This window comes from Ochotona curzoniae, unplaced genomic scaffold (genome assembly GCF_017591425.1).
Source record: "Ochotona curzoniae isolate NIBS_2020 unplaced genomic scaffold, NIBS_Ocur_1.0 contig_517, whole genome shotgun sequence".
Lineage (NCBI taxonomy): Eukaryota > Metazoa > Chordata > Mammalia > Lagomorpha > Ochotonidae > Ochotona > Ochotona curzoniae.
In genome coordinates this window covers 5,988,936-6,009,283 of record NW_024466454.1, presented here as the reverse complement: position 1 = coordinate 6,009,283, position 20,348 = coordinate 5,988,936, and the positions used below count along the sequence as shown (strand labels likewise).

Here is a 20,348-nt window from a genome sequence, read left to right as displayed (position 1 = left end):
TACTACAGCCTGGATCTACCTGGCATTTTCCCAACCCTAGAACCTGTGAGTATTGCAGGGTTCTTATAGTCATACCTAGCTGAGACTGTCACCATTCCCCGATCTTAAGCAAACCAGCGGAAATTGCAGTTCCACAGGGGTGGACCCACATCCCCCATAGAATCTGCTCCTGGGTCTGGTTCTCTCACATGCTTGTTAGTGTCACGGCCCAGCCTAACATTACCAGTCCTCTCCTCTGACACTGGCAGGTGCTGGGACCTAGCCCTGCCAGGCAGGCCCCGAGCCCTAGCTTTAGTATGCTCCGGTGAATGGTGGTGGTCTGTATATTATACAAGAATGGGTAGAAAGGAAGAATGTGGAAGGAGAGATGGTTGAGAGAGTAATAGGAATTGGATCATAACTAAAGGATGTACAAAAGTAAGGGAGATGGGCCCAGCGGCGTGGCCTAGCAGCTCAAGTCCTCGCCTTGTACACGCTGGGATCCCATATGGGTGCCGATTCTAATCCCGGCAGCTCTACTGCCCATCCAGCTCCCTGCTTGTGGCCTAGGAAAGCAGTCAAGGACGGCCCAAAGCTTTGAGACCCTGCACCCACGTGGGATACCCAGAAGAAGTTCCTGGATCCTGGCTTTGGATTGGCATAGCATCGGCCATTGTGCTCACTTGGGGAGTGACTCATCAGACGGAAGATCTTCCTCTCTGTCTCCTCCTCTCTGTATATCTGATTTTCCAATAAATAAATAAATCTTTAAAAAAAAAAAAAAGAAAGGGAGATGCCCAGTAAAATAAGGAAGTACCCAATAAAAACACAACAATGAGAATAAGTTAAAGGGACACAGTAGCAAACTGAAAGAGCTCCCATTGATCAACCCTGGAATCAATTCAGGAAGAAAATTAATGAAATACCTTTGGGTCATAATCTAAGACTAGAAAGGGGATGAAGGAGCTTATTTACAGTTTTCAGTCTTTATAAACTAGAATGGATAGATCTTTGTTTAGTATCCATGAGAGGACAGTCTGAAAATTCTTTAGTGATCCTCTTTTCCCTTGCCATTGTTAGTGGGTTCAAGAAAAAGATTTCCTAGGAGTCTGGAGTTATTCCTTTATCTCACTCTATTGCTTTTGGCAGATGACTAATTTTGAGCTGGCGTAACTCTGGAGGTGCTCATGTCCTTAAATGTGAAATGGTGCAATATTTGTATAATTTATTCAATTGTTTTGTAAATTTTTACTTTTTTAGATTTTAGTATCTAACATAGATGTTATATCTAAGTTTTAAGGAAATAATGACCAAAAAGGAGTCTGTACATATTCAGTACAAATACAACTTTTTATTTGAAAGATACTGTTACAGAGACAGACATGGATATCTTCCACCTGTTATATGTTCTTTGTTGAATCTGAGGATATAAAACCTGTCAATATGGAAACAGATCTATCTCCTCTCCTCACTGCCCTCTCCTGGGCAGGGCACCTATATGTTTAGTTCATAGTGCAAGATGATGGCATCCTAATACACGGTAGATACTCAGGAGAAATGTACTGTGAAAGGTCTGTTTTTCAGCTAACATGCACAGAGGAAGTCCCCTGCTTAGCCCTTCCCCTGCTTTTTCCTTCATTCACTAAGAACTAAACAAAGCTAAAGCTTAAGGACTGACAAATCAGTTTCAGGCTAGACAGACAATGTGAATGAATGAATGGACTGAATACCTTTACTCTAGCATGAGAAATTACAGTGACAAGGAGCTGAAGAAAGGAGAAAACACACTCCATTTAGAGCAGTACTCCCCCTCAAGTCAGTGTTATTTGGTGGCAGTATGCATTCTGTGTCTCTAGATCTTCTATTTTCAAAGGAATCTAGAAATACAAATATGCCAGATCTCTTGTTTTAATTCTTGGCCATTAAGCTAAATTTAATTGCAGGTCAACCAAAGAATATGCCCACAGGTTATGGCCTCTGAGTAAAAGGACTGTGGGACTTTGGAATCACTGCTGTAGGAGAACAGAGAATTGGCAAGCAAGAGGTGGGTGGGGGCTGGTGGGTGGTTTTGGGTGGGGTGCAATTAGAGGGGAGGATAGAGGGAAGAAGAGCTAGAATCACAGAGGACAAAGGAGCTCTCCTGAGCTTCCATCTCAGAGGTCACAGAGGAGCTGCGTTAGAATACAGGACCGGAATCCTAAGTGAAGGAATGTTAAGTGTGTGTGTGTGCTCAGGCAGCTGAAAAATAAAACAGCCCCACATGGTGACGGATGTACTGCTGGATTCCTATATTTGAACTTTAACAACCGAAGTTGTTCCTTTTACTTTGCAAAATACAGTTTATGATTTGATCCTCAATTTAATCTTGCATAAAAGGTATAATGCAGCTATGTAAATAAGACAGCATAGAATTTTTCTTAAAAAAGCATTTTTTTTTTTGCAGAAGTATTTCTGCACCTAGTAGGTTCCTCTTGCTAGAAAAAGGAGAGGTAGTAATAAATTTGTTAAGGAAATTTAAAAATGAATAGCGATAACAATGTACTTCTTGGAAATATTAATGAAATTGTAATGGCTGTCATAATAGAAAAGGAATAGATTAATCTTCGCAAAGGTAAAATTAATTTGGAAGTGAAATAGATAAGCTATGAATGTCAAATTTTAAAAATTAGAATCAGCACTCTACTACATGCATTCTTTTGATAGTCAATTATAAAATTAAATATTGTGCACTTGATATATACAAGTTGAACATCCCTAATTTGAAAACCTGGAAGTTGAAATGTTCCCAAATCCAAAACCTTTTGAGCATTGACAGGATACCACAAATGGGAAATTCCACATCATGAAACTGGTTCTGTACAAAATTAATTAAAATATTGTATAAAGTCGTCTTTAGGCTATGTGTGCAGGGTGTATGTGAAATATAAATGAATTTTGTTTTCCACCTGGGTTCCATCCCCAAGATACTGTATTATGTATATGCAAATAGTTCAAGTTTTTTTAATTTAAAAATTAAGACACTTGTGGCTCGAAGTATTTTGGAGAAGTAATATTCAGTCTGTATTAGTTATTCAACAAACATTAGTTGAATATTATTACTTTCTAACAGTAATTTTTATCAGTAATAATATTTCTGTAATTCAGATAAAAATTTGTAAGAGTGCTATTCTGGGGGTTCTTATTAAAGTCTGTTTTTCCACAGGCTCTCAGCAGCAGAAGGGAGCAGTGTTGTGTTCTAAGTTGACTCCAACTGAATTGTTCAGAGAAAATCACCTGGGCCCTGCCTCTGCCTGTAATCCCTGCTGATGGTGAGGTGGTCATTATCCTTGTTCTTCTATTGCTCTGATTCTAAGTCACAGGAATCTCCATCATCTTCAGCTGATAAACCTTTCCTTCTTTTATGTTTCTCTGGCTCGGAAGAATGTACAAGGTGCTTTATGTGTTTCCCATTCAGAGCTGAAGAAAGGATCTGGACTGTGGAATAGTAGAAAGCTTTGCTCTAGTGAGTGGTCTGCTGAGCTCTTTGTTTCAGGTCCTTCTGCTTTGCAAAGCTCCTTTCTCCCACTGGGATGTTATTAGGACATAGCCAGGCTAGAAGGGCTGCGAGAAGTTTTGGAGGTGGGAGAACAGGATCCAGGAGAGGTTGCAGTAAGAAGGGAATTCTTTTTATTGAACTCCATAGTCTAAAAACAGCCCTGAGTTGGTTCCCGATAGAAACCAAGGGTGAGCTTTCTGCTTTGGTCCTTTTAGTGCCCCCAACAGGAGTCAGGACTTGTATATATATGCAAAGAAATCAGCCCCAGATATGTCTTCTCCCATCCTTCTCATCTAAACTTCAGCTTCCAGGCATCGCACTGTTGTTTTGGGTTGACTCTTGAGCTCTTCTGGACTTTTTTCAGTTTTCTTGGACTCCTCCTTAGGACTGCTATCATCAGCCTTCTCTTCCTTTACTACTTTAGTTTCAATCATTTCCTTTTGCTGATTCTTGTTTGTAAAAGGGAAGGCTTTCACATACCTTTAGGCAAAAGCATAAATTACAGTCAGAGACTTCTAAGCAGCACACCAAAGCAATAGGTAACGCTTTACATGGCACATATTGGCACCATTATTTCAGAGCAATATTTAATGTATGCATGCTCAAACACATTAACATATCCCACCTTAATGCATATATTTAAATTGGCCACACTTTAGTCCTGCTTCACGAGTCTTCTCTCCCCCACCCTCCAAAACAAAGATGAAACAAAGGACAGAACTTTCCATAGATTTCGTATTTGTATTGCTTCTTTGTGTCCGGACAGGCAGATATGTGCGCCTGTATCTAATGCCTGGATGATATGCATGTGTTGAAACAATAGGAAAGATTGAGAAGACAGGTGAGACAAGAGAAATTTTGTGTGTTTGTAAGAAGTCTGCCATCTCCATCTTTACGAACAACTCTGGACAAAATAATGCAGCAAATGTGTCAAGGACCCCACCTTTTGACGTAGCAAACTGCAAGACCAGCTGCAGCACCAAAGAAGAGGAGAGCAAGCACTAGTAGAGCCGTGGGGACTCCTGGGGGAAACAAAGAGGAGGAGAGTTGTTCTGTCACCTGTGGTTGTGTGGACTGGGCATCAGTGGTTTGTCTTTACTAGTGACTGCAATCCTTGATAGTGTGACAAAAAGACTTCTGCTGTAGGTCCTACATCAACTTTGCTTCTTGCCTAATTCTATCTATTCTAGAAATTGCAATGTGACAGATGGGGCTCATTTATTCTTTGCTGCCTTGAGATCCATTATAGCACAAGACTGCCTAAGAATGGAATAACTGGGATAAAGTCACAATTATTAAAGGTGCATCTATTTAAAAGAACTGCTATACAATAACAGTAATTTATTTTGAAAAATCTTTTTTGAGTTTTCAGCTGAAACTCTTCTACACTAATGAATTTTGGTTAATCACTAAAGCTCTCTGACTTTATCAAAGTTGAATTTGCATTAAGTTTTTTTTTCTTAATTTGACAGATCCTGAGTGCCCAAACTGGAGGCAGGCTACCACCTTTGTACATGCGAGCTTCAGAAGGTTTGTGGGAAAATGGAGTTAAAAGACAATGTGTGTTTGCTTAAATGTTCTGAAGCCCCCATATTGTGTTATACAAAAATAGACATAACAAAGGCACCGAAAGTGTTTACCTCCAAATCCAGCAACTTCATTCTTAAATGTAGTTTTATTTTCAGTATATGCTCCAGTTTCTGTGGGTACAGTGCTAATTTCTGTAACAACTTCCGTAAAACAAATCACTTTTCTTTTCCGTGGAGCCAGAGTGGAAGCAGGAGTTGGAGTAGTAGCAAGGGTAGATGCTGCTGGGTCAAGGGATGATGCCGAGTAGGTATTGTCACTGACGGCAAACTGTGTATGTATTGAGCTTTGAAGATCAAACATAGGATCATAAGTGGTCATGACTTCTGGAAGGCATGAGTTAACCCAAACATCTGTTGGAATATGACAAAATGAAAAAGGAATTAGATAAGGCAATATTGCCCTGTTCTCAGCCTTAACTTTCCTCCCCCAAACCTTTTTACACAGCAGCCAGATGGTCTCATCAAAATGCAAATATAGTCATATCGCCTCTTTCCTTAGCATCCTCAGTTTCTGTCTCTACTGTGTGGCATGTAAGGCCCAGCTGACATTGGCAGGTACATTGCACAGGCTTTCTTTCATTGCTCTGGCCATCTTGAACTTCCTGTAGTTCTCTAATAGGCGTTCTCTCATTTCTACACTTCAACATGATGCTTTCTTCATCTTTAAGACTCTGCTTTTCTTTATTCAGCTTCCTTTTGCCATCTTTCATCTCTCATATCAGTGACATCATTCTTGGCAAACTTGTTGAAAGACTTGGTCTCAGGCAGGTGCTCCTGTATTCCATGTACGTACCTTGTCCCAATTCTCACTGCATTGTTCCCCACTGAATTGTGAGCCCCTCGAAATAGCAACCTTGTCCACTTTGGCCAGCATAGTATTCACACTGTGCCTGACACATAGCTTGTGCTTAAGAAATTATCTATCTATCTATCTATCTATCTATCTATCTATCTATCTATATCTAGTATTTTATTCATTTAAAAAAAAACAAAAAAAAATAGAATAGGTAGACAGAAAACAACAAGGAAAGCTTAGAACCAGACAGGAAATGGTCAGCGTGGACTCACACATACCTTACTAGTTACTTCTCACTAAGGTATTGAAGATTTCTCTGCACACCCCTCTTAAAACTGTTCTGCACCTCAACTGTTGACATATGCCTTGCTAGAGTTAGAAGCCAGTTTAGACTATCCTAAAATCTGCCAAGTTCAGTAGAATTATGCTTCAACACTACAGACTGCTAAATACTAAAATGAGGATACACACGAGACAGTTGAACAGCAGCACCCTATAGCCATTTTAAGGCGTATAGAAGCTGGTTGTATATAAACTAAAATTGAAATGCCAATGAAGTAGTCACAGGATGCGGTTAAGAACTTGCATTTTTTTTTTAACATATTGGTTACTCAATACCATGACCATTAATTCCATAATGTTGTAAATTGTTGTTGATGTTATGTTGGGGTTTTTAATTGATTGGGATGATATTCTGCCAGCTCTACCTTCAGACCAGAGATGACCTCCCCAAGAAACCATTGAATGTATCTGGACAATAAGATGCTGGCCTCTGCTTGGTATATGCTTGCAATGAAAGAATCTTGACTGAATTTGATCTGTAATACTGCAACAAGGTGGAGGAATCCACCATGATGGGAGGGTATGGGGAAGGGATGGAGGAATGCCAGAGCCTATGAAACTGTGTCACATAATGCAATGTAATTAATAAAAAAGAGATTTATTTATTGTTATTACAAAGTCAGATATACAGAGAGGAGGAGAGACAGAGAGGGTCTTCTGTCCGATGATTCACTCCTAAAGTGACCACAGTGGCCGTTGCTGTGCCGATCCAAAGCTGGGAACCAGGAACCTTTTCCAGATCTCCCATGTGGATGCAGGGTTCTAAAGCTTTGGGCTGTCCTTGACTACTTTCCCAGGCCACAAGCAGGGAGTTGGATGGGAAGCAGGACCGCCAGGATTAGAACCGGCGCCCATATGGGATCCCAGTGCGTTCAAGGCGAGGACCTTAGCCACTAGGCCATGCCGTTGGGCCCTATTTATTTGAAAGGCAGATTTTCAGAGACAAGAGAGACAGAGAGAGCTTCCATCTGTTGGTTCACTCCCCAAATGGCTACAGTGACCAGAGCTGGGCTTGTCTGAAACAAAGACCCTGGAGCTTCTTCCAGGTCTCCACAGGGGTGCAGGAACCCAAGAATGTGGGTTATTTTCATTGCTTTCCCCGGCACATTACTAGGAAGTTGGATTGGAAGTGAAGCAGTTTGGATTTCATATTGGATGCTGGCATTAAACACTAAGGCTTAACCTAGTACACCATGGTGCTGGCTGCATACTTAATATTGATAAATAAAGAGGTACAGAGGGTCCAGCACAATGTCTCAGTGGTTAAATCCTTGCCACAAGCACTAGGATCGCATATGGATGTCAGTCCATGTTCCAGCTGCTTCAGCTCCCTGCTTGTGGCAGTAGAGGATGGCCCAAAGTCTTGGAACCCTGCACTCATGTGGTGACCTGGAAAAGGCTCCTGGCTCCTGGCTTTGGATTGGCTCAGCTCCCGCCATCGTGGCCACTTGATGGAAGCTTTCTCTCTCTCTTTCTCTCTGTAAGTCTGCCTTCCCAATAAAAATAAGTAAATTTAAAAAAGAAAGAGAGACAAGGAAAGCAAAGTGAGAATAAGACAGCAGTGGATAGGGAGACCAAGACACACATGTGGTGTTACTTTAGGACATGATCTGCTAAGGTTACATTTCTCAGTGTTCACCAGAAAGAAAAAAGTGGAAAAATAGGGCTGAGGGAGGGATGTGGTTTTGTTTTCTAGTTGGACAAATGTGGTAGAGAGTAATAAATGTTGATAATATCAACTGGAATGTTAGCTATGAAGAAAAATTATTCTGTACAGATATTTAAATTTTGGAATTAAAATACCATGGTCATAGGTACTACTGATAAAACATGTTGACCCTACGCGCACTAAGTCAGCTTTTACACAAATAAAACCTGCACACAAACTGTCTGTTCATTTTCTTTACACAGTCTGGCACTGGGATTGTTGACCCTGACAGCCAGCTGGGCTGCTCTTTCAGTTGTGACTTTGAGGTTCTTGGAGGCAACACTGTGAACAAGCCCAGTGTAGTGGGAGTTCCTCGATGCTGTGGACCAGGAACTTTGGGAAGCCACTGAGTAGCATGGGCTTTGTTTTCTTGCTCTAGTAACCAGTGGCCCTTGATTCTTTCTCATAACCCATTGTCAGTACCTCTAAGTTTCTGCAAGTTATGCTTAATTTAATCTTGACATGTCAGTGTGACCAGGGCCAGATGACCCTTTAGATCATCTGTTTGATATTGGACTTAAGGAGGAATTTGAATACAACTAGAATGCTGAGTAGGACATGGCTGTCACCCCGCTCGTACCCTGAAATTTCATATTTCTGTTCTTGAGCACATGCTAGGTTCTTCAAGAAAATGACTATTGTATAGAAAAGATAGTTAGCTAAATATGTTACTCTGGGAACTAAAAATACACCAACAAATAAGATGATTTCCACTTCCTAGAAGGGGGATTACTGGAGATTCAGAGGTGAAGGCATTGAGCAGAACATGGAGGAGTAACTAATTCATTCAACAGGGATTTACAGAGTACCAGCTCCATGCCAGGCACTGCTGTACATGTTAGGGGCATGGTGCAAATATGACTAAGTCCCTATTCTTAAGGGGTTTGTATGCTCTGGATGATGGCAAACTAATTTAAAAATATATATTCTAAAAATCTGGTACATTTAATGTTGAAAATAAAGTTAAACATCTAACTTAGATGTGTAGGAGTAAGGGGTGGGCCACAGATCATTTGGACAAAGTGTTAAGAAGCAGTGTGGGGAGAAGCCTCTAAAGGGGAGAAGTACTAAAGCGGAGAACTGAATGGTGAAAAGTAGCCAGTCAGTGAAGAGCTAGGGCAAAGTCACTCAAAGTAATGAAAACAGAAGTTTCAAGAGCCAGAAGTTGGATGAACTCAGCCCATTTGATGAATAGCAAAACTGGGATGACTGAAAGCAAAGCTGCTGCTCTTAAATACAAGAGGGAATAGAATATCCCGGTCAACCGGAAAAGCACAATCCATAGACTGGAAGTTTGCAAGTATAGGTGCTTAAAAAATGGCAAGGATCCAGGAAACCAGAGTGACTAGAGTGGAGGGTGTGTGATTGGGGATCTGAAAGACTGGCAGCAGGAGGTGACTAGGCAGAGACGGGAGCCAGAGAATCAAGATTCACAATTGCTGTGTGAACGAATTTCAAATTCTACAAGTGAGGGAGTTTCTTGCTGGGTCCACAAGCCTCTTATATACATATAAAAGTTCTCTTCTGTGTTCACTTTTATGTGCAAGAGGTTTCACAATTTTCATACCACATTCTGGAATGGAAAATGGAAATCCATTAGATTGTGGAGTACAATAACATAATCACTGATAGAAGTGTGTGGAGGGTGAATTATAGAGGTGAGAAAGGACAACCTGTGGCAAAGAAGGGGGTGATTTCAGTTGTTCCTAAGCATGGCAGTCCAGAAATAATCTGGAATTCTGAATCTTAGATCTTAGAGATGTTCTCAGAGGAAGTTATTCTCAACCTTGGCTACACGTTGCAATCACTGATACACCACTGTGCTCCACCAGGGCCTGGCAAGTTGCTGATGTGTTCTCAACCTGGTAGATGCAAAATTGAAGTAGCATGGATCAGTGCAGGTAGCTCAAGATGGGAAGTTTGGCTATGTTCTTAATTGACTGGGATCTTAGGCAAGAGACACTATCTGTTTCAGTCACTCCCCCTAATAGTAGGAGTGATATACTAGTATTGCTTCAGTGAGGACTGATGAGATAGTAAATGTGTGAGGTCAGCACGGTGTCTGGACATAGTCCATCATATCTGAAGAATCTGTTTCCTTGGCTTCTCTGTTCACAAGTGTGGCTGCTAATACAGTTTAGTGTGGGGGAGCAACAGCAATTGGTGCCTAAATTGCAAATATTAGCTCTCTAGTATGTGTAGGTGTTCTAATAAGTATTAAGCACAGAATATAGTCAGTTTACAAGAGAATAGAAAACAGTGAGGGTTATAGGAAGGCTTCCTAGAGAGGATGGTCCTAGAGATTTGAAAAATGAGTAAGAGCCTGATATGAAGAGGATGGGCACTGTGGTAGAGGAGAAGGTACAAAGCAAATGGTGCACACAGAATATTCACAACACTGTGGTCTGGTCCCCGAATCTCACAAAGACAGCAGCAACAAATAATTATATTTGGTTTCCAAACCTTTCAAAAACAGTAGTATGAAAGTCTTAGGGTTACTTTGATTCTCAGACTTCACAAGATAGCAATAAAAAGGGAAATTACAAAAAGAAAAAAAATAGAGTAAGGTTAGAATTAGCATTATGATGACACCTAAGCTTCAGAAAATGTATCTTTATAGATCATATTTTTAGATTTATTCACCTCAGAATTATTTGCATTATGAAAAGATTTGAAACAAAATGAAAGTCCATCAATAGAGAATTGGTTGAGTGAAATTTGATGTAGCCACTCAGTGGAGTACTATACATCTATTAAAATTAACAATATCTCTATGAATTGATATGGTGAAATTTCAAGGATCTAAGTGGGAAAAGCCATGTGTAAAGCAGTATATATGCTAGTTTTTGTGAGAACAGGAAGATTCATCCCACTCCACCTGCCCACAGCACAAGCATATGCCTTTAATACAGAAAACAACACAGAGAGATAAACCAGAAGTGAATGGGAATAAGACTTCTGAATATACTTTTAAAAAGTACTATAAAACATGTACATGTTTTACGTATTCAGAAACATAAGACAAAAGTAAAACTGATCACAAATGGAAACAGATAAACTAATTTATTTCAGAGTGATAATATAACTGTGCAGAGTAGTATATTTTTTCAAGTCAATTTTGCACATACTTTTCTGAAGGTAAATCCTTCCAGAAATGTACTTGAAAGAGTTTGAAAGAAATCTCAACTTTTACTCTGTAGGGTTTTTTCTCCTCATAATGTTAGTTTTGGCATTTTTTAAAAACTATTGTAGGATAAAAATATTCATGGGAACTGAAATTCCCAATAAAGGATAAAAGAATTCAAACATAAACTAAGAAACACTTGTTAAATATGAATTATAAATTATTTTAGCTTTTTGTATATAATTGTATACACACACATAGTTATATCTGGTTGTCTAAGCAACTACTGAAAAGCAGTGAAAAAAGGTAGTGATGATGTATATTAGCTGGCTTTTTTGTTGCTATAATGAAATACCTGTGATAGGCTAGCTTTACAAAGGAAAGAGATTTATTTGACTCAGAGTTTTAGAGGTGTACAGTGCAGATGAGGCACTTGCAAGGGATCCATGACAAATGGCAGGTACAAGTATGGGAGGAAGGGTTCACATCTTCATAAAGGAAACCAGAAAGAGGCTGGGTAAGGCAGACTCAAGCTTTTATAACAATTCACTCTTGAGAGAACCGCACTTCAAGAGACCAGTAGATGTGTCTGGAGGTAGGACTCCAGTGATCTAAAGATCTCCTGCTAGACCCCACCCCTTAAAGATTCCATCACTTCAACATTGTCGCACTGGGGAAGGGGGCTGACCTTTCAACATGTGGGACTTGCGGGGAACTAGCAACACCCAAACGTAGCATTATAAGAACAGCTTACATCCAGATTAACATCTCCCTTCCACCCCCGTTTCAACTACCACCATTGAAATAAGTGACTGATGCTACATCTGGTACAGAGAACCTATAGAGTGAAAGAGTGAACCTGGGCTTTGTTATTGTGCCTAGAAGCAAGGAGTTACTTAAAACAAACAAACCTGAATCAAACAAGACAGGTAAGTCACCTAGAAGAGTGGGTTCCCATTTGTCAGATTTGGAATAGTTTAAGCATCAGAAAAATAGAGGAATAATCTATGGCCATACCACCTTAAGCACATCTAATCTCTTCTGATCTCTGAAGCTAAGCAGGGTCAGGCCTGGTTAGTACTAGCATGGGAGAAAAAGAGAGGATTAGTAATTATAAAATTGACAACATGTTGAACCTGTTGAATAAGCAAAGTGTCAGTACCTATGGCAGTATAAGAGATGGAAAAGGTGTTATGAGAGAGATTTTTAAATCAAAGATGCCAGCTAATATATGTAGAAGGAATAGTAGATTTAGAAAAATCACCATTTTCTTGCTCCCGTATATTCGCTGATTCTACCAAGGATCATAAATGTCTGCTTAAACTATTATATAAAAGGTAGGTGGAGATTAGGATATTTGGTGCCAAAATATCCTCCTGTAATTTGTCTACTAATTGTAAAGGGAAGACATTGTTATAGAGAAATCTGACATTTACCACCTTAGTCAAATGATAAAAACTATCATATTAAATAGATATTAAGTGGTTTGTTATGCAATCCAAGGTACATAATATCAATATTTTTGCCCAAAATATTGAGCATGTCTCAATGTCTAACTTTAAGTGTACAGAAAATAGAGAATGCCAGTGGTGAACTCTGCTTATTTCATCCATGAAGTCTGGGAACTGGACAAGGGCTTTTCTATGCCAAAGCCCATTGGTTGTGAGAACTGGTTAGATCCTATATTGCTTTTCTGGGATAGTTTTGTTAAACATTTGTCTTTTAGATCTTAGAGAATGATTTTGTAATCTATCCTGGCTTGACCATTAGTGACCTAGCTCTTAGAAAGTTAAGATATGAGTATGTGTGAGGAGTACTAAATCTGATGAATTCTTGTGACAGATTGAGAACACATTGTGAAAAAAAAAAAAAAAAACCTATCCAAGAAGTCTGCAAGCAATATCAATGGGATGACTGTATGTCCACAAGCAAGTCGCTTCTACTCTTCAGGCTTTGAATTCTTTATAAAATGGGGATTGGATTTTGTTCATTAAAACAAGATTGTAGTACCAGAATTTTCTCTCCTATAATGGAATATGGAACAGAGGAAAGTGCATGGTTTCAGAGTTGGAGCTGAATTTGAGTTTGGATAGAAATGAGGCCTTAGACAAATTCACCCACATCCCCTGTGTTCCATTTTTTCTTGTGCAAAATGTCCCCAAGTAGGGACATTTTAGGGTTCATGCACATTGCTTTCTCCACCATGGATGCATTAAGCATATTTGTATATTGCTTCCTTGCCTTCTGCTTGAAGGGGTGGTATGGGTGGTAATTGAGCCACCTGAATTGCCTTCTGCCTATATTTCTCCCATTTTTTCCATGCAATAGGAACATCACCACTGTTTGTCAAAGAGATAGTTGTAGAGAACTGCCAATTGCCCTTGCTGGTGCCAATCAGTTACTCTTCCCAGACAGGCCACAGAGCTTGAGCTACCCAGAGCACACACTGCACGAGGAGAGGCTGTAGATCTGACTCACCAGATGAGTTGTAACAGTAGGCCCCGAACATTTTGCTAAGTGGAGCTCTCCAGATCAGGACACCTTTCCCATTCTTCCCACATTTGGGGTTTGGGATAATCCGAGGGATCACAGAGAACCCTTCTTTAACCCATGCGTAGCTGTAAGAGAAACCACAGTAATTGAGTGGACAAATGATTGGAAGGCACCATCCCTACTGTTGCTGAATGAGAGTACAGAACCAAAGAGTAATGGCTGTGTTGGTGAATCCAGCTGTTTCTTACTTGCAAGTCTCAAACCCAGACTTCCATGCCTCTTCAACCTGGTCTTTGCTGGCCAGAGTTAGTCCCAGCAACCTGCAGGCCTCTTTGGCTTCTGTGAAATTCAGCTGCAGGCCCACCTTTTTGTTCACAAGGGTGACACCCACAATTCTGCATGGCAGCAAGATGGAAAGCTCTGTGAAGAAATGAGACAGATCATAGGTTGTGATATCTTTGGTTCCAGTTTTTAGGCACTCCTTCCTAACACAGAATAGTCCTGAAGCAGCAGAGGTCTGAATGGCTGTGATTGAGGTTTAGAAAGAAGAGGGGCCTGAGCCAGGAATCTCCTATGAAGACAATCTGCTGAGTTAGATGTCAATCTTGAAGTCCATTTTATCCCACTGCAATAAGGTGTATTTTGTTCATCATAAGGGCTTTGGCTATCAGTTCCTGCATGTGGGATTTAGTTGATAAGGTTGCTGCTACCCTCCTTGGAGTCTGTAAAATGAAGCTTCTGCAGCTGGGCATTTGGCCTAGGGGTTATGATACCAGTTTAGCCATGTTGTGTCCCATATTGGAGCTTGCATTCAATATGCAGCCCTGGATCCTGACTACCTTCCTTCTAATGCAAACCCTGAGAAGCTGCAGTGATGGCTCAAGAAACTGGTAGAGGAAGCATGCTCTCTCGTTCTGTTTGTGTGTCTCTTCTGTCTCTCAAATAAGTAAACACATAACTTTAAAAAACAAAGCATCTGAGATGTTAAGGTAGAACTTAATGCTCTGCGGGGGCAGGGGGAGTGGGTACCCCAGAATGGAGCAGGTGGACAGGAGAAGGCTTGTATCCCAACCCTGGAGACCTCTGGATCCTCACCAGGACTATCAGTATGGGCACCAAGGACTACATCCCAACAGCCAAGGAGACCACTGGGAATTAGAGTGCTTTCAGAGGCCGAGAACTCTGAGGTCACCCACCCCTGTTGGGATCTACCATATGGGATGGAAGAAGCCCAAAGGCTCCTTTGCAGGATTCAAGGTCATGGGAACAACAGCCAGGAGCCCTGAGCGGTCCGCAGAAACAGAACAGTAAACTTCCTTTGGGACTAGAGAAAAGAGCTTTGTCTGGTCCTTACTTAGTTCCAACTTTGGATCCCCATCCTCTCTTACAATGACCATCAGGGTCGCTCTGGAGCACCACCCAAACAAACAAACAAAATTAGAATAGATAGACAGAGAACAACAAGGAAAGCTTAGAACCAGACAGGAAATGGTCAGTGTGGACTCACACATACCTTACTAGTTACTCCTCACTAAGGTATTGAAGATTTCTCTGCACACCCCTCTTAAAACTGTTCTGCACCTCAACTGTTGACATATGCCTTGCTAGAGTTAGAAGCCAGTTTAGACTATCCTAAAATCTGCCAAGTTCAGTAGAATTATGCTTCAGCACTACAGACTGCTAAATACTAAAATGAGGATACACACGAGACAGTTGAGCAGCACCCTATAGCCATTTTAAGGTGTATAGAAGCTGGTTGTATATAAACTAAAATTGAAATGCCAATGAAGTAGTCACAGGATGTGGTTAAGAACTTGCATTTTTTTTAACATATTGGTTACTCAATACCATGACCATTAATTCCATAATGTTGTAAATTGTTGTTGATGTTATGTTGGGGTTTTTAATTGATTGGGATGATATTCTGCCAGCTCTACCTTCAGACCAGAGATGACCTCCCCAAGAAACTGTTGACTATATCTGGACAATAAGATGCTGGCCTCTGCTTGGTGTATGCTTGCAATGAAAGAATCTTGACTGAATTTGATCTGTAATACTGCAACAAGGTGGAGGAATCCACCATGATGGGAGGGTATGGGGAAGGGATGGGGGAATGCCAGAGCCTATGAAACTGTGTCACATAATGCAATGTAATTAATTTAAAAAAAGAACTTAATGCTCTGTACTTGTGACTGTTGTTGAAGGAAGAACAGGGGAAATCAGTGAGAGAGAAGGGGAAATGGAGAGGGGACATGGGTAAGGGAGAGGGGTAATCCCTGAGCTTATGAAGTTTATCATAAAGAATTTAATGCTCTGGTTAATAATTTAATACTCTAGTTAGCAATTCTCCAATTCAGTGTCATTTGAGGACGTGAGCATTTCTAAGATGGGCTGAAAATGTTGTAACAAAAGGTAAGCTCTTTGAATTCCAGGTCTTCTCTGACCACTGTGGGTCAGGCTTACTCAGATGACCCAGAAGGACCTGGGCAATAACCTTTGCATAGTAGAGAAACTAAATGAAGGAAATTGAGTTTTAGAGTCAGGCTTGGACTTGTACATAGTTTTATTACCTACTAGTTCTGTGAACCTAGGCTAGATTCCCTCTTTGAGCCTCAATTTTTCCTATTTATAATCTCAAGAGCAATATCTATTAAATAGGGTAATGCGAGTTAAAGTGTTGAAGGCCGGTAAAAATGCTTAGCAAAGTACCTGCAAGGGATAAATGATCAGTAATCATAGGTAATATATCCTCTCCCAGGACTTGTTGGTTTTTCTCTACTAATAATTGATATTTCTGGGGAAGCTGAGGCTACTGAACAGTTAAGATGTGAAGAGTTTACTCAAAAATTAATGGATTTGTGAGTTCTTTCAACATCTTCCCTGTGCATTCTGAGATTTGTAGACCAGTGTGAAATTGCCAGGTGGCATTGTGTCCAAGTATATTATTCTGTGGGACTTCCTCCAGGAAAGTTCCTACAAGACCAGTTTAGTCTCCCAAGTAAATGCCTAAATGCAGCCTTGTGTCTTTAATACCCAAAAGCTTTGATCACTGTCTAGGTTTCTATATACACAGGAAATTTCTTCTTAAGAATGGAAAGAACATTTCAAAGTCCTCTCTGTGAGTAAGCTATATTCTGAAGCAGAAGCTGGGGAAAGGTTGTTTGTATGAGGTATGGCCTTTTTTTGCTGCCTGATTCTGCTGTCACCAAGAGACACTAGAGAGTCAACACTTGAACATGTCACTGGGGTGACAGAACAGCTGTATGTGGCTGTATATACTACTGATAGTAATATTAACACTAGTCATGATCCCAACACCTATCATCTATTGATGTTACAGTGTGCCAAACCGTGTGTGTGCGTTTTAAAGGAAAAAAGTTAAAGCTCGGGGAGGTTAAGTAATTTTCACAAGCTAAGCATTTAGAGAAATTGTGGGTTAACTCAGGGGCACAAACCCAATTATTCCTAAAACATAAGTTCTTAATTATGATACTATTCTTCTGCCTTCCACTGGGCTATGAGGTGATACACAAATACATATGCACAATATGGAACTGAATTCTGAGGGGTTGGTGCTATGGCATAACAGGTAAAGCTACTGCCTATGGTGCCAAATCCCATATGGGCACTAATTCAGGTCCCAGCTTCTCTACTTCTAAGCCAGCTGTGTGCTAAAGCAGCAGAAGATGGCCCACTTCTTGGTCCCCTATACCCCCGTGAGAGACCCAGAAGAAGCTCCTGGCTTCAGACTGGCCCAGCTCAGGTAATTTTGGCCATTTGTGAAGTGAATCAGCATATGGCTGCTCTCTGTCTCTTCCTCTCTCTGTAACTAAGCCTTTCAGGTAAATAAGCAAATCTTTTTATTGGAAAGTCAGGTTTACAGAGAGAAGGAAAGATAGAAGGATCTTCCATCCACTGGTTCACTGCTCAAGTGGCCACAGTGGCTGGAACTGAGCCAATCCAAAGCAAGGATCCAGGAGCTTCCTCCGGGTCTCCCATGCAGGTGCAGGGTCTCAAGGTTTGAACTATCCTCTACTGCTTTCCCAGGCCACAAGCAGCGAGCTGGATGGGAAGTGGAGTATCTATAACATGAACCAGCGCCCATTTGGGGTTGTAGCAATTGGATGTGAAGGATTAGCCAGTTGAGCTATTGCACCAGGCCCAAATAAGTAATTCTTTAATGGAAAAAAAAGTTGGGGGATGATAAGATAAACCAAAAATTTAAGTGGTTTTTTCTGTGAGTAGTAAGGAGGCTTAAAGAAAGAAAAAGAACTGAACTCTGAACTCTGAACATTACTCTGGAATGCTTGCTTGTTTATTCGCCTTCTTTGGAAACTGACTCTAGGGAAGGATTATTGATTATGCTAGAAGATCTTGGACACTCTCATCAGATTTAGTTTTTACCCTAAATATTGTCATTTACAGAGAAGTGATCTAATCTGGAGGAATTGACACGGCTTTATATTTGACTGTAGGGACCATGAGCAAGTCAGCATTCTCTCTGGAGAATGAGAATGGTTACATCTTTTTCTAGATTTTTTTCAGAATTATTTTATGTAACTTGTACATAGGAGCTAAATTCATAGAAGTCTGTGAACAAAATACTAACCAATTCCATGCCTTGCTATTTTACTTAGGAATTAAAAATAGGACATAAAATCCAAGGGAAGGTACTCCAATTACCCATTTCTTAAAATTTTTTTTTTCAGGAAGCAACAGGCATGCTAGAAATAGGATTAGTGTATGCTTAAGAATCAGACCAAGTGAATTCAAGCCCAAGTTTAAGTTGTTGCCTGTGTGACGTTAAATCGCATGGCCTCATTGGTGAGCCTATTTTTTTTTTCTAGAGAGGATTATATAAAACTTTTTATACATATCTAATTCTGGCTCTCTATTGAAAAAGGTTCTCAAGAAAGTTTGGATCCTCACCTTCTTTACCACATTATTCTGCAGTTATGGCTATGGTAACTTTGAGCTGTCCCAAAATTATAATTTCCTTAGGAATTTTTTGGCCATTATTGAAGATAATCTTAAGAGAGTGATGGACTCCCTCTCTTAGAACAGTATCCAGAACGGTCTGAATAATGATTACAACACGGGAAAGGAATTATTTTTTCAAGTCTCTAGTGGAAGTAACAGTTCTGGTTTAAAAAATCAATATTTGCTCTAATTTCCCTTCTAAATTTGAATACAACAGTATATGAACCAATTTGGAATGTTTGTTTTCAGCATATTCTCTATCTAGGTGCCCCCTTAGCACAGGAATGTATGTTTCTCCTTAAAAGTACTCAGATGTTCATTTTTCCAGAGCTGCAGTGACTTACAAGTTTTGCTATAATGCAGAATGATATTTTCATGTAATTGTCTTAAAAACCCCCCAAATCACTGTTAGTCATTCCTTTGGTAGGCAGTTGGTGAATTTTTAAACTAAAATTTTAAGATATTTTCCTCAGTATATATTAATAAAATTAATTAAACTAATAAAATAATTCTAAGATTATTTATAAAATAATATTAAATGAAACAGTATCTTTTATCATTTATGTGTATTAAATTTATTATACATTTAAAATTTTGATTTCCATTTGGTTATATCAATTTGAAATTAAAATAATGATTCTGGCATTTCCAAAAATATAAAACACATCAATATTTTGTGAAAAATTATCTTTTTCCAAGATGAATAATTGTTTTAAACTTTTTGCAATCCTGATCTTCTTATTCAATCAGATTTTTAAAAACAAATGATTTCTCCTCAATGTGTTATTTTAAAGTATTCTCAGAAAAAAATCCCCTAATCAAAAATAAAAGTTGAAATGATATAAAGGAAAATTGATGAGATAATGGCAACATTCCTGGTGGAGCAATACCATCCAGCAGTGCTTCTGTAGATACTGAGGGTCGCCCCATACCCAAAACCAGTAGTCAAAAGCTTGGTAGGTTTAGGACAGTTCCCAAGATCCTGCCTGGCTTCTACTTGAAAATCTGTTTAGAAACCTACCTTGAACTCGGAGAGAGCCTTGGGCCAGAAGCCTTGTGGGCCAGATGGAGACCAGAAGCAACAGCAGGCTGAAGCACTTGGCCATTGTGCCAGTGCCCCCAGAACCAGGAAAGCACGTCAGATTGCTCCTGGCAGCAAGGGAGGCAGACACTCAGTCACCAGTCTGGACAGAGTTCTGAAAATGTGTGGAGGCCCCCACCGCTCCACTTTAAGTGAGACATCCGGATTTCCCTGCTTTCAAGCTTCTGACTTGTCAAGGTCATTGGGGGAAATGAGTGACGTCCCTTGAACGCCAAGGCAGTAGTTTGTGGATGGCTTTCTGGAAAATTTAGCTAATGCCAACACAGCACACCATGAGGAAAGCAGATAGCACAATGTGAACTGCTGAAGGTTTTCCCAGTTCCCATTATTCCCTGTCACTGCAGGCTCTATTCTCACACTTTTCATTGTTGATGCCTCGGAGCCCATTCACTTAAATACCCCCAGGAATGTCTGTGTCCCTGATAGAGATTGAGCATGGATTCTGCTGCTTTTCCTTCAGTTCAGCATCTACCCCCTCAGCCCTCTACCAGTTGTATTGCTTTGTAATCTGAGGGGAGAATGTTGCTGAGATTCATGAAAGCAAATGCCCATTTAACTACCAAACATAGGATCTTAAGCCTTTCCTGTAACTTAAGAAAAAGAAAAAACAAAACAAACAAACAAACAAAAAACCCAAAACTGGAAATCCCTGCACTGCGGAGATTTTCAAAGAAATCAGACACACATAAAAGTTGATATT

At 40.1% G+C, this 20,348-nt stretch overlaps 1 protein-coding gene across 1 annotated transcript; it reads right to left on the bottom strand.

Moving 5' to 3' along the window:
* Positions 1-3,807: 3,807 nt before the first annotated feature.
* LYVE1 (lymphatic vessel endothelial hyaluronan receptor 1) lies at positions 3,808-19,652 on the bottom strand. The gene is made up of 6 exons (XM_040988954.1): positions 19,568-19,652; positions 13,815-13,986; positions 13,552-13,691; positions 5,155-5,454; positions 4,458-4,536; positions 3,808-3,994 (listed from the first exon to the last, which is right to left on the bottom strand). The coding sequence occupies exons 1-6, from the start codon at positions 19,650-19,652 to the stop codon at positions 3,808-3,810; spliced, it is 963 nt and encodes a 320-aa protein (XP_040844888.1).
* Positions 19,653-20,348: the final 696 nt, after the last annotated feature.